Here is a 15,625-nt window from a genome sequence, read left to right as displayed (position 1 = left end):
ACTTTCATTGGTTGCCGGGTCTCTTGTCATTTGGGATACTTTATTAGTTAATAGTGTCATATGTGGTCAAATTAATTGATTGTTTTCTATATTTAATAAAAGAAGCATAATTTCTATGTTTGACTTATTTGTTTTTTCAGTTAGATAACATGACTTTGTTAATTTGATGCATCACCCTCAGATTCCACCAAGTAAAATGTTGATGGAATGTCACCCTTTTGCTATCAGACTTTGGACTCCTTCCCAAATGGACTTACTTCCATAGGTTATGGCCCTTTTCAAGGCAAACCAGTGTATGGAGCATGTTTAACTAGATGATGAAAATAGTCTGGAAATAAAGGCAAATTAATAAAATACCTTTATGATACTGTTGTTGCAAATGTCAACACTTTTAGTAGATAAATTTGCTTACCATTAACCATGACAGATTCTTGGTATGGACTTTGGTATTCTTGGAAATATTTGTGCTGGGCAAATTATGCACAAATTATTAACTTTCAATCATTTTCAGATTTTATGGCTAATGAGATATGCTTTCCAAATATCTCTGTTTTCAAAATCAATAATATAAGCCCCTGTGTAATTCATGTATCCAAGGCAACATAGAAAGACAATAGCGATGAACACATTCATAACAGAATGCAGTAGCTGATTCATAAGATTGAATGTTTCTCTTAAATGTCTTTTTGTGACATAAGGGTAGTGTTTACAAGAGTTGAAGATGAGTTGTGACATAGGCATAATATCTTGAGTATATTTAGTTTGAACACATCATTCCATCTGCTGGTATATTTATCATCAGCAAAATTATTATATAGAATAGTTATTAGAATATTAATATCAAACATGTTCATGCTGGTTCACAGCTTTTTTCATCAAACAGAATGTAGGCATGTAGCTCTGACCTCAGACATGTTCCACTTGGCCAATACTCCATTGAAATGTTTAAACCCCGGTGCGGGTATAAAAGGCCCCTAACTCATTGAAAATTCATAGTGGCGCTTGAGTGACAACTGGCTACAGCAAGGTAGAGCGCTCCGTGAAAATCAGCCGAAGCGATTCTCAAACAAAAATTATTGGCATACCATAAACATAGACTGTTTTGTAAACACCTAGGCCATACAGGTATCCGCAAACTTTTACAATTTTTTTTTTCGATTACGACGATTATGGGAAAAAATCGCTTTCCGAACAAAGGGAATGGCCCCTAGGAAACGGTTGTTTCGTGATTCAAACATTTTGTCAATCATTCAGTGACGTGCAGAGGTGTAAACTGGTCAAACATTTGCTGTGCATTGTCATAAACTATTTTACTAACAAGCATTTATGATGCAATGAGATCGTGAAAGTGAACCCTTTTTGGACGTGACTTAGCAAGAGGACTAGTCAGTACCGGTACGATGTATTCTTGTGAAAAACACACATTGTATTTTACAAAACTATAGGCAAGTCCATGGTTTGCATTGACAATGACATCGAATGCAACTGAACATCAAAGCATGGCGGCAGCCTCCATGATCAATTTAATTACAGTCAGTTGAAGAGAGACACTTTTTTAACACCCCTCCAAATTTACATCTATGGCCAAAAGTACCAGTATGGTACAGTTGCTTTTGATATAAATGCTGGCCCTGAAAATGGCTGTATGGTTTTATGTATCGTGTTCTCACACATGGAAATGATATGTCGTGTTCGAAGGGCTGATAAGATTTTGACATACCAGTTGTGCCAGTAACATTCGGACTTCTGTTATGAGAATTAAACAAAGCTTGTAAGACATCAAAACATTGTATTTGTCAGTTCAAGGTGAGCAAGTGAGTGTCATCATGTGATCTTCTAAAGGCTCTAGGCGTGAGAGGATACGTGTGTCCGAGATCGGCTCATTGAGTCGGCACTACATTGCAGATTTCAACAAAGATTAGACTTTGATTTCTTCAATAACGAATATATCTATGAACCCAGTCCGTGATTGATTCCAGTCGGAGGTTAACTAACGTTTCACGCAAAACTTGCTCTGAAAATAGACATAACTTGTGATGAGTTGTCGGGGTCACCCTCCAAGCAACCGAGCAGCCGACTGCGATCACTTACAGTTATCGTGATACACGAGATTCATGGAAATCTCGAACCTTCCGTGATGTAGTGAACTTACTTTATTTCTTTATTTTAGCAATCAGTCATGACGTCGCGTCGTTCACCTATTTCCTACCATTTTCCTGACTGTGTTTCTCAGTCCATGTTCAGATGAATACAGTTTAGTCAACTTTCATCATTAATTCGTGATTTCAACGTACGAAATTGCCAATTTCGGGTTATTTTTAATTTCTGTATGTTTACTACATTCTTGATGATTAGTTCCACTATGTACGGCGCCTATTCCGTATGTACATATGGCGGTTGGTAGCGGAATCATTCTCAAACGTTGACATGACCCCAAAATGTCAGTAAATCAACTCGAAAGGCTCCAGTTTGATGAAATTGATATTTTTTCCTTCTTTATTTTTTCGTTTGCTTTTTGCGAAGGCTGTACCTATATTAGTCAGAGCGTGATTTGCGAGCAAACAGATTACGCAGATAATGCGAACGATTGCAACCTTTACCAACAGACTCATTATGCAGAAGCATGCCCCCAAACACCCACCCAAACTTGGCATTAATCCTGATCCCAGTCCATTTCACGCCGGGCTTTAAGGCAATATGCCAAAGTATATTTTGGATCAACCCAGAGATTACTGTACCTTTATTTGCCATTTGTAAAACATGATCAATAACAATGACATTACTGATGTTTGTATATGTTGTCCACCATCTGTTTGTTGTTATCCATAAAGATTTTAAAGTCAACACAATTTAAAGAATTGAGCTTAAGCTTACCTGCCAAGGCTAGTATGTTGTTCGATGTGTAATGTGTGTATAGGTATTTGTATTAACTGGACAGATGGCCAAACAGTACAGCCTCATAAAGCTGCTCTACTACTATTATTGTCAGAATGTTCTAATTGCAAAGTTTTCTAAGTGTAGTAAAAAGTGAAAATTCAATGGAATTTTTCCTTAATATTTGTGTTATTTTCACATGTTCTTCGACAGGAGCATATCACCATTTATGGTGGTATTTTTATGAAGTGAGTGAACTATTGTTTCCTAGTGATTCAAAATAAAATTAGAGTGTATTTAGTTTGATTTTGTTGGTTGAAAATCAGCAACATGGAATATCAAAAGGGTAATGAAATTTAACCCATTTCACTGAGAAGTAGAGCACTGATGTTGATGACATCTGTTCAGCACTATCTTCCCATCATTTTCACTATATCTTTCTCCAATAAACTTTATTCTCACTAAATAAATAATGAATAAGTAATGATTGCATTATTATCACTTGCACAAATAAAACTATATTAACTGGAAGTGACAGCCATGTTTTATGGTTCTAAGAATGCGTATTGTATTGTGTACGGTCCATTACCATAAGTTCAATTACAGCACAAGATAGACTTTAATAGGACTGCTTGCTATGATGATTCTCTGATAATTTCCAAACAGAGAAAGCATCTGATTGGTGTTGGAGTGGATATGTCATTCAGATGATAATCAAAGTAATTCACATAAGTAGAAATGGCTGAAAGTAGCAGAAAAAATTGCAAAAGTACCCTGTACTTGGTTTGTTTTATGATGGAAAATTGTATTGCTAATTGATGTCTGCACAGAACCCAAAGCCCTGCAGCTCAATGAAGCAGATTTCTCATATCAGAAAGAGATACGTTTGTATTGTTTACACGTCCTCACCTAATACAAAGCTATATTTTTATACACACCATCTAATCAGTATATTTTTTCTATATGTTCTTGCAGTTCACTCCAAAACTTTGCAGATACCATCTTGTTTCTGATATTTTTATTCATAAGTATTAATTCATAAAATTAGCATGTGTTGTAATTGAATAGTTTTGACAGACCAACCATTGTTAATTTGTTGCTTTAAAAATGAAGCGTCATCCTGAAAATTAGAGAATGATTTATACATACATATCAGAGAAACAATAAAACATTATGTTGTTTTAATGTCCAAGCATGATAAAGCTACTATTTTCTTCATTTTTATGAAAGGCTATCGTAGATACTGAAGCAGATGTTTTCATCACCATTCATCTCTGCTCCAAAGAGTAGATCACATTTTTGGTTGACAAAAACAAAATGCAGTTTAAAGATTATACTTTTTACATGTGCTTTATGCAATAAACTTTTAAAAACATGATGTATGATGAGGTTACTACGAAAATATCGAAAAGAATGTATGAGGACATTGGCGTAGCATATCGTCTGGCGCAAAGCAGAGGGCAATGCACGGCGCCAATGTCCCAGTGCATCCTTTTGAGTATTTTTGTGATAAACTTATTATTATACATCTTACATTGATGACTGGGTCATCAAATGGGTATAGTATTGACCATTTTCGTGTAATGTCAGCAATTTTTTTCTGATTTATAGCAACTTTGGATGCACTTCTGCTCTCGATTGCCTGTGCAATACACGTACAGAGTGTGAGACATTCTGACACATCTCGTCCAATGGGTACCTTGAAACTATTCAACAGTGAGCGTGCCAATGCAGCCGCAAGGGTGGGGTGCCTGGAAGCGACAAATATTACTGAACAGGCGTTCTGTATGGCTTTTTTAGTGCATGCAAAATTCTATTGTACTTGATGGTAGATGTATAATAATGATCAACATCACAATTTTAAAATATAAAATACAAATATACATTAATTTTGTATATAGAAGTGTTTTAGGATCACCTCTGGCACAGATCTTTAGATTGTCATGCTAAATTTACTTAATGTACATATTTTGTATATTGCTTTTTTTCTTGATTAGAGTTGATAAGAAGAGAGATAAGATGGAAAGAAAAGTTTTAGACAGTCAAGAGAGAGCCTTTTGGGATGTACATAGACCTGTGCCAGGATGTGTTAACACAACTGAGATGGACATCAAGAAAGCATGCCGGCTTAATAAACCCCTCAAAACAAAAAAGGTAAGTTTCAATTAAATCAGCATACATATTAGATATGTGTGAAAACTGCCTTAAAATGTGATTTTCTAGAAATGTCAGTCATAATATGAATTTTGGAACTTAATATCATGTTCAGTACTTAAATTTGATCTTTGTCATTGCTCATTTGTTTCCACAAAATATTGTGAAATGATGGTAAAACTGGTTTATTATTTCAATGAAATGATACTTCTTGATCCAAAATGATTGCTTGTCTTCTTCCTAACCTAGTGTGATAGATAATTGTTAAGATCATCAAACCAATGCAACCATTCTGAAAACAACAGGTTTAACTAAAATCAAATTCCTTAGTTACAGTCTAGATGTAGGATGTCGCCATTATATTTGGCTGATGGTGACTTTGCCAGCAACATTGAAAGCATTTGTATGCTGGATGCAACATTTCCTATTAGGTGTCTAAGCTAAAACATTACATGTATCACAATGTGAGTGGCAGCCCTGATGCAATCCCCCTGGGATGTTTTGGAGATTATGGTTTCTTCTTAAAGTGTTGTAGTGCAAAGCTGCAGAAACAGCACTCAGTAATGTCACCCTAGATAGTCTCCTATATTCCCTTTATTGTAACTGCTATAAATGCAACCAACAAATTTGGACATGTAGGATTTCACTGTAGTAGCAATCATACTGGTTATTACATGTAAATTGATCTATTGGAGCTATTCTATCAGATGCAGTGAGAAAATGAATGTGTTTTAAAATGGTACCATACTTGCCACAAGCTGAATTTGGTGCCATTGAACGTCATAATTGTTAGTATCAAGGGAAATAAAATTACAAATTAATGACAGCTTGTCAAAGCGTGTCTGTATCTTCAGTCAAATAAATCAAATCTTGTGGATAATACGATGATCTAAGGATCATGCATCTACTTTTCTATGTAAGGTTTAGAAAAGGCAACTTACATCCTGTCCAGAAGGTTTAACAGGGACATTGCCAGGCTTCGTGTCCTAAAGGTTTAAAAAGCAACACTTCCTGTTACGTTCAAATGATTCATAGTTCAGGGTCTTTGACACAGGAACATCTGCACGATGCTTCACTGCAATATTGAAACAACAAACAAAATGTCAAGACCACTACAGATGTTCCTTCTAAGAAAACTACAGAATTGAATTGGATTTACAGATTCTGTGTTCTTGATATTTCTCATATGAATTAAAGAAAAGAAGCTATGTGCACATGAATAAGAAGAATTTCATGAGTGAATAACTTAATGTACCAAAGCAAACATGCTTGGTATTCTCTGTTGTATACAAAGAAATTGAATCAGTGTCTCATAGGTATATTTTCTTATAATATATTATGTGATTTTATATGATCTATACCCAGTTTTTGTATCAAAATGTTTTCAAAAAGAAACTGTGTCGACAATATTTAGTAATTTAAAATTAATTTTTTTTTTTCTTTAATTCTAAACATCTAATTCAGAAACAAGTGTTAAAGAGAAAATAGGCAGTTTTATGTAAAACTTTCAGTCATTATTATCAGTAAACAGTCAACAATCACCTGAACAATGTACCAGCCAGTTGAATAATTGCTTTATGTTTTCCACCAGCAAATGGCATATAATGTACCGGGTGGCAGGATAAGCCCAAGTGTGTCAGAATCTGATCTACGCGCTCCTATGGAAGAACTGCAGCAACATGTAAGTGCCCTCATAATTGACTACATACAATGTTTCTTTTCTCAAAATGCTGACAGAAATCATCATAAACACAGAGAAGTGTGTACAATGTCTGTTGTCAGATTTTACACAAAGGAAATTTTCTGTTCCCATGTACTAAGGCTGCAACAGCCAGCTTCAAGTTAAATCCTATTCTTTTGGATAAACCCTATCAGTTTGAATACTTTGCTCCTGTTGAGATATTTCATACAGTTCCAATACATGCGTAAGCACATAAAGTGTACCGTAGTAATCATTTTATCAAGGGAATAAGTATGGTGCCAAGTTGTAGAATTTTATCTTTATGGCATTTGAATATTCAAAACAGGATATCTATATTAGTGGAGTTATGAAGATGGATGTTTATAAAGTCTTCAATGTTTATGTGATTGGATTGCAGTGTATCATAAAAAATAACTTTGACAAAAAAAAGACACTTGTCACAGTGCTTTCAATTTGATTTCTTTCTTAGATTGAAGGTCTCAAGAAAAGATTAGACAGAAGGAAATACAAACTCTCCAAAATTGCAGAATTGTAAGTAGATTTTTTAGTAACCTAAGAAAGGATGTAACACAACAATTCATATGGAAACACTAGAAAATAGGTATACCATGAGTTATTCCAAACTGTTGTCACAGTGTTCTGGTACATGCTTGTGACAGAATGCTTTCCTGTTGTAGGTGGTGAACAGTACAGTATATGTTAGTCTGATAAAATGCTTACATAAAGAAAGATCCTAGTTGAGTTTGGATTGGAACAATACTCATCTCTCCAAGAAATATTAGACTTCAGTGGTACAACATTAATATTCTGCAGAGTTGTCATCCTGTTATGACCTACAAACATGATAGTTTCGGCTTTAAACAAAAGACAACCTGATAATTGCTGAGACCTAATGGTCTTGGATTATCTCATTTTAGCAAATATACTCCTGTCACAATAAATGCCAGTTGCAGTATTGGAATTGACAAAGGGTATTTAGTTTTATAATTATGTAAACATATGTACATGTAAAATTCAAGATTCAGAATTATCTCTATAAGACTCACAACAGATCATAGACACTGGCATGCATGGAACAGAAGGAGCATTCTTTCCATTTTGTTATAAGCTGCCTGTTAACAAATCCATTAGAACTATCAATTTACCATTAGAACTATCAATTATCAAAATTCATCAGATACCCGTACCTGCACCAGGTTCTCTCACCAAAACTTTCACATTTAACCACATCTCAAACTCTCTGAAATGACTTTTCTGTTTTTCCTTGTATGTTTTCTCAGATTAATAGCTTCTTGTCAACAATATGCAGAGTATGATGCATTCATCACGGCTCCAGAGCCGTCAAATCCGTGGATATCTGATGACACCACTCTATGGGATCTCTCAAAGACCTTGTAAGCAATATTATCATGTATAGCATTCCTTTATTCTGATTTAAAATGCCTTCACACACATACTTTAGTGACAGATGACCGACAAATGTTTTGTAACTCTGATGTTTTATTGATGAATATCTTAAAAAGTGATATAAAAGTAATGAAAAATCATGTTCCTATAATTTCCATAATTGCCTCTCATTGGTATGTTTAATAACCAGAAGCAGTTTCAGAAGTTGCTTTATGTCATGCAAATATTCAAAAATTACAGTGAGCTAGGGTAAAACTTGAGAGAAAAATCTGAACTGAAAGAGTTCCAAATTTCAATTTATGTGAACAGTATACCTGATAGTGAGATCTTATGAACACATCCAGTCTGAAGGGAAGATAAAGACAGTCTCATTGTACAGATTTCTTTTCATCAAGAATTGATTGCCTAATGCAACAGCATATTACCAACTTTTATTGTGCATAGTTTATCCAGAATGATCAATGGAATCAACTTGTACAGAATTTAAGCCATTACAAATGGTATTTGGACAATGTGATAATCTTATAATTTGTCTTGATCTTGCCAGGAGTCTTAGGGATGTACCTATCTGGAGAGTTAAAAGATGGGGTTTCACTTTGGATGAGCTTCTGATGGACCCACTTGGTAGGGAACAGTTTGGAAAATTTCTAGCCAAAGAATTCAGTGATGAAAATCTAAGGTAATGCAAGTATATAATACAGAACATCTGTGGAATACACTTCCATCTAGTATAATATAAGGTAATTCACAAAATACCAAAATTTATGTCTGAGTACATCATGTAGCGAAGGTATTGTTCGTGATGCGTAGCGTCAAGGACACTACTGACATGATGTACTTGGACATAAATCCCAGTATTTTGTGAATAACTTTATTATCATAATACACCTTTTTAGTCCAACTTTACCAGAAAAAAGTTGAAATTTGGGTGTTTTTTTGGATGCCCGTCGTGCACTACACTGAGTGATCGTGAGCAGACTGGGACCATGTTCAGTGTGTCCGCTAAGCGCACAGAACAAAATTTCAACCCGTGCTGCGCAGTACACATGGTAGAAATTGTACGTCAGCAGTATAATTTCACTAAAATCCACAGGTTTTGGACTGACAATGATTTACTTTGTGAAGTACTTAATGTTAAGAAGTATATATTTTTGTAAAAAATATAAAAGCTTTTCTTTTTCCTCGTGTTAATGTAAAGGTGTTTTGAGGTCAAAGGTCAAATAGTGTCCAATAACACCTAAAGTTATTGTATTCCGCTTCAAAGTTATTGGACTTCGCTTACTGTATGATGAAACTCCATAGTTTACAGATGTAGATGTATAATAATTTCTGTTTATTGCCTGTGAGTTTGGTGAGAGTGTGAAAGTGTTGTGTTCTAACCATGTATTGTAATGCAAACCAGGAGTGTTGAATTAAACTGATATTTGATATTTTGTATTGCTGAATTTTATCATTACAAGATGCATGTCGTAACTGTGGAAGGCAAGTAACATGAAGATTTTTAAAAATCTCTTCAATCTATTCTGATTCAGTCTATAAAAGAAATTTTATACCAACTATTAAAAACGGAAAGCCAGTTGGACCTAAAAATAGTGATATACTGTACATTACCAGTAAATCAGTGCCTTGAAATGAGATATTATGTGAGAGAATATTGAAAATGTTCTAATTATCGCACACTTTCTTTCAATATCAGATTTTGGCTTGCGGTAGGTGAGCTTCAAAGTACGGCTCTCAGTCAAGTTGCAGATAAAGTCAGAGAGATATATGAGTAAGTAAAACACAGACATTGCTTATTATGAATCTTCAAAATACTACTCTGTACCAGTTGGAGAAATGAGACTTTGTTTGTTTCCATTGAATTCCAATCCACGTGTGGTTTTGGTTCCGTCAATGATACTTACCTTATCCATCAGGATACCAGTTACACATAAGCAGGTTCTTGAATGTTCGTTCACCCTACCAGTACAGTATTTAGAATAGTGGAAACACTTCTTGACATTGAAAAACATTTTGTACTTGTACCGTCTTCCCTCAAAACTCAAATTGAGTGGCATAATCCTATGGCATGTAATGAAAGGAAAGTTTTAATAAATGAGGTTGCTGTGCTATGGTTGGACTGGAATTCTTTCAATGCAATGAGAAACTTTGTTTGACAATCTGCGGAGGGTTCACAATGAGAGCCTTTGTTGGATCATTTGTGGAGGGTTCACAACAAGAGCATTTATTGGACCATTTGTGGAGGGTTCACAATGAAAGCATTCATTGGACCATTTGTGGAGGGTTCACAATGAGAGCGTTCATTGGACCATTTGTGGAGGGTTCACAATGAGAGCGTTTATTGGACCATTTGTGGAAGGTTCACAGTGAGAGCATTCATTGGACCATTTGTGGAGGGTTCACAATGAAAGCATTCATTGGACCATTTGTGGAGGGTTCACAATGAGAGCGTTCATTGGACCATTTGTGGAGGGTTCACAATGAGAGCGTTCATTGGACCATTTGTGGAAGGTTCACAATGAGAGCGTTCATTGGACCATTTGTGGAGGGTTCACAATGAGAGCATTTATTGGACCATTTGTGGAGGGTTCACAATGAGAGCATTTATTGGACCATTTGTGGAGGGTTCACAATGAGAGCATTTATTGGACCATTTGTGGAGGGTTCACAATGAGAGCATTTATTGGACCATTTGTGGAGGGTTCACAATGAGAGCATTTATTGGACCATTTGTGGAGGGTTCACAATGAGAGCATTTATTGGACCATTTGTGGAGGGTTCACAATGAGAGCATTCATTGGACCATTTGTGGAGGGTTCACAATATGAGAGCCTTTGTTTGACCATTTGTGGAGGGTTCACGATGAGAGCATTTTAGGACCATTTGTGGAAGGTTCACAATATATGAGAGCGTTCATTGGACCATTTGTGGAGGGTTCACAATGAGAGCATTCATTGGACCATTTGTGGAGGGTTCACAATGAGAGCGTTCATTGGACCATTTGTGGAGGGTTCACAATGAGAGCGTTCATTGGACCATTTGTGGAGGGTTCACAATGAGAGCATTTATTGGACCATTTGTGGAGGGTTCACAATGAGAGTATTTATTGGACCATTTGTGGAGGGTTCACAATGAGAGCGTTTATTGGACCATTTGTGGAGGGTTCACAATGAGAGCATTTATTGGACCATTTGTGGAGGGTTCACAATGAGAGCATTTATTGGACCATTTGTGGAGGGTTCACAATGAGAGCGTTTATTGGACCATTTGTGGAGGGTTCACAATGAGAGCGTTCATTGGACCATTTGTGGAGGGTTCACAATGAGAGCGTCATTGGACCATTTGTGGAGGGTTCACAATGAGAGCGTTCATTGGACCATTTGTGGAGGGTTCACAATGAGAGCGTTCATTGGACCATTTGTGGAGGGTTCACAATGAGAGCATTCATGGGACCATTTGTGGAGGGTTCACAATGAGAGCGTTCATTGGACCATTTGTGGAGGGTTCACAATGAGAGCATTTATTGGACCATTTGTGGAGGGTTCACAATGAGAGCATTCATTGGACCATTTGTGGAGGGCGGTTCACAATGAGAGCATTTATTGGACCATTTATGAAGGGTTCACAATGAGAGTATACACCGGTATTGGACCAGAGGGTTGAAAATCAGTGCCTTTATTGGACCATTTGTGGAGGGTCCACAACAATAGCATTTATTGAACCATCTGTGGAGGGTTCACAGTGAGAGCATTTATTTGACCATGAGTGGAAGGTTCACAATTCAGTGTACCGGTGCTTCTACTAAAACATCTTTCAAAGAATATGACAGAAAAATTGGTCAATTTTGATTCAAAATCTAATAACTATAAGATCTTGAAATATTTGACATGGATTTGCAATACAAAACAATTCTGATAACTATTAGAAAGCAGACATGGAAATATAGTTGACATAATACAGCAACATTCTTGAAAAGTCAAGTGTGATCTGCAACGAGAGACAATCAATGTCTCCCCAAGATACTGTCTTGCATTTCAGATTCTCATTGTTATTTGCAGCGAGTTCCTCTCCCCGGCGGCACACAGTCCAATTAACATCGACTCTAAGGTGCATGAGAGTATTAAAGACAATATGCAAGAGCCGGGAAGGTATACGTTTGATCCTGCTATGGAACATATCTTTCAGCTCATGAAAAGTGACAGCTACCCCCGCTACCTTCGCTCTGATCAATACAGAGAACTTCTTAATCCAAAAAAGAAGGTAAGACCTTGCCCCTTGTTGTTCTGACCTATCCAACCTTCAGTAGATCTAAGATAGTGTGAATTTACTACCACCAACCACTTATTTGAAACTTTTATTATTATATATTGCACATTTAACTCGGTGATTTCACTATCTTTACTCTTAATTAGATGTTTTATAAATAATGGTGCCATGTTATCTGGGTCCTAGCTCAAAGAAATCAGCTGTTGTCCTATAGGTCATTGGTTATATTTAGTTTCTCTTATTTGAACAAGTCTCTTAAGCTTGTGGCTTCTTGCCTGTCAAAATGTCAATTGAAGGAGTGAACCACCAAAGGAAAAAGATAAACGTTAAATGGCATACAGGACAGGTTAAAGAATTTAAATCATTAGAAAGAGAGGTGTTTGTTTTAAGTGTCTGCTGATTCATCAGTGTAGGTGTCATTCTAAAGTAGTCGACATTGTCACAAGTAGCTTTACTCATGTCTTCTAGAGATGGCGTCAAGGATAACTCACCATGGCATACATATCTGTTCTACAATCCGAGCTAGTCCAGACGTAGGGGCCTCAGGCTCCGATTATGATGATGATGATGATGATGATGATGATGATGATGATTAAATATTTAAAAAATAAAGAAAATTAAAAATATATTTGAACTCAGTAAATTTGTTGCTGTTATTATTATTATTATTATTATTATTATTGTTATTGTTGTTGTTGTTGTTGATAGTATTTGCAGAAAAGAACAAAGTATGCACTGCAAAATTCAATACAGCCTAACTATACACACATGCTGCAAATTCAATACAGCCCAACTTTACGTAGAATTTTACCACTTTCAATGCTTGCTAGGTGTATTTTTGGCGATGGAAAAAAAAGTATGTGAAAATGAAGTGACATCCCTTGTGTAAACTTAGGCTGTATTGAATTTTGCAGCGCATGTGTTTCAGTTTCAGTTTCAGTTTATTTCGCTAGAAACATAAACTTACATTTACTCAAAAGACACATGGAGAAATGTTCTATAATTTAGCAGGTATTCCTAGCGGGGACCACAATATAGTTCTTCTGAACGGGTCGAGTTGTGTATAGTTAGTCTGTATTGAATTTTGCAGCGCATACTTTGTTCTTTTCTGCAAATTGTATCAACAACAACAACAACAATAATAATAATAATAATAATAACAGCAACAAATTTACTGAGTCCAAATATATTTTTATTTTTCTTCATTTTTTAAATATTTAATCATCATTATCAGCACCATCATTGTCATCAGAGCCTGAGGCCCCTATGGTCCAGCCTTTTATCTTATGGCATGATCTCTGCAGTCAGTGACTATTGTAAACTTCTGTTCGTGAGTTTTACATATTTGAGTGTGAGTAGGAGGAAACTATGCTCTAATGAAATGGCACAATCATAGTGCTGGTTTAATAAATACGGGGATCAAATAGTCTATCTCATGAGTTTATCATTTATAGGTCCTGAGGACAGTTTTAAAACTTCAAAATTCAGCCTAGATCAACTTGTGAAAAGATGGTACACAAAAAATAATGGCATAATACTTCTGTTTTAAGCAGACAATATCACGCATTTACTGTAGATTTATGACTTTGTGATGGATATGATCAATGTCTGTATTTACAAACATATCTGTGACAAATATCATGAGGAAAGCCGTTTTTGGGTTGTTCATCATAATAATAAATTTATAAAACAATGAAAATGTCATCAATCAAAAGTGATTACAGGGAAAAATCTTGTGATTTCAAAAGTTTCAGTATAAATTATGTTATGCCTTTGTCTTTTTGACCAGATTGAAATGGATAATTGTGTATTCTATGTATATGTACTGTGACCCATTTGGTGGCTTTCTTTGAAGACTTCACAACAATAAAACTATGCAATTCAAGGCTGATTATGTTTATTTCAACATAAAATTACAAAGCTTTTAGATCAAAATATCATTTCCATGATGTGGCTGCAACCAAATTTTCACACAATCTAGAATTTTCTGTTTTCAAAGTTTTGTCAAAGTTAAACCAATTAAATATATTCTATTGTTTCTGTGTGGTATTAAAGGTACATTTGTATTAAGAACTTCTACATATGATTTTTTTTTAAGTTGTTGAGCACTAAATTGAAAAAAGTTGCAAAATTTGACAGAGAGAAAGCTGCCTTAGAAGGAAGAGTAATGATACCTGGTTACTTACATGACAGTGTCACCTCAAATGTGTTTTGCAGCCTACATGTAGATATCATGGCTGGAAACTGCTTCAGCCTACATGCATGATATCACAGATACTCAAATCAGGCTGGAAACTGCTTCAGGACAACAAGATTCAGAGTGATAAACCAATATCATTCAGAGCAAAAGACTCTCACTTCAATAATTTTTTATTCTGCTTTTAAAACTTACTTGAAAAGACTCTTGATTTGGAGAAATCTTTGAAAGAGTAAACTTTGTTGACTGCTAGAAGCTGATTTGCTTAGGATTGTTGCATACTTTAAGTCAATCACAGAACAAGTCAAATCAGAATAGTGAAGTCCATTTTCATACAACACTGGTATCAGAACTTGTTTGTGTCCACTGATAGAAAGCAATAGTTGACATGCAAGACAGGTGTCAGTCATGGCACACATTTCTGACTTCAATTGTGAAAGACGTAATGTTTACATTACACACTGTTATGTTTCATCAAAATACTTGGCTATGAACTTAGTATTTCTGTATCTCATGATGGCCCGCTGTACATGTTCTGAGTAACATGTTACTGTGACCGACACTTGTCTGTCAAACAATGCAGTAAAAGAGTTTGAATACTCCATAAAAACATGTGATAATCATATTTTTGTATTGTGTCAAACATAAAAGGGTGACCAAATTTAAATGATTTTTGATATAAAGATATATGATAGCCTATGTGAAGAAAGATGAATTGTGCCTTCTTTCAAGTGTATTGATGGTAGTGACTGTGTATCCATGGTAATGACCTTGGTATCCGTGGTAGTGACCTGAGTGGATTTGGGTTTTTCTTTTTGCTGTTAGCCAATAAGATGCTTGCCAGTAGAAGCTTTGCTTAAAAGGCAATATGGCTGCTTTAGATGATATGAGTTTGTTGTATGGTGTTTGTATGATGGTCTATAAATTGTGTTCATAAAAGTAACGATGATAACAAGAAGCACTGGTATTGCAATTTCCTGTACAAATTTTATTTTTTGATTCTTTTAAGTTTTAATTTTGTTTCT

At 35.5% G+C, this 15,625-nt stretch overlaps 1 protein-coding gene across 1 annotated transcript in view; it reads left to right on the top strand.

The window, feature by feature from the left end:
• LOC139148877 (regulator of G-protein signaling 7-like) overlaps positions 1–15,625 on the top strand; it is a 142,273-nt gene that overhangs the window by 117,047 nt on the left and 9,601 nt on the right. Inside the window, 7 exon segments of the mRNA XM_070720306.1 lie at positions 4,872–5,028; positions 6,620–6,709; positions 7,200–7,261; positions 8,011–8,124; positions 8,685–8,816; positions 9,834–9,908; positions 12,196–12,397. Coding sequence (XP_070576407.1) covers positions 4,872–5,028; positions 6,620–6,709; positions 7,200–7,261; positions 8,011–8,124; positions 8,685–8,816; positions 9,834–9,908; positions 12,196–12,397 — 832 coding nt within the window.

Source organism: Ptychodera flava, chromosome 14, assembly GCF_041260155.1.
Source record: "Ptychodera flava strain L36383 chromosome 14, AS_Pfla_20210202, whole genome shotgun sequence".
In the NCBI taxonomy this organism is placed as follows: domain Eukaryota; kingdom Metazoa; phylum Hemichordata; class Enteropneusta; family Ptychoderidae; genus Ptychodera; species Ptychodera flava.
This window is presented reverse-complemented; position numbering and strand designations above follow the sequence as displayed.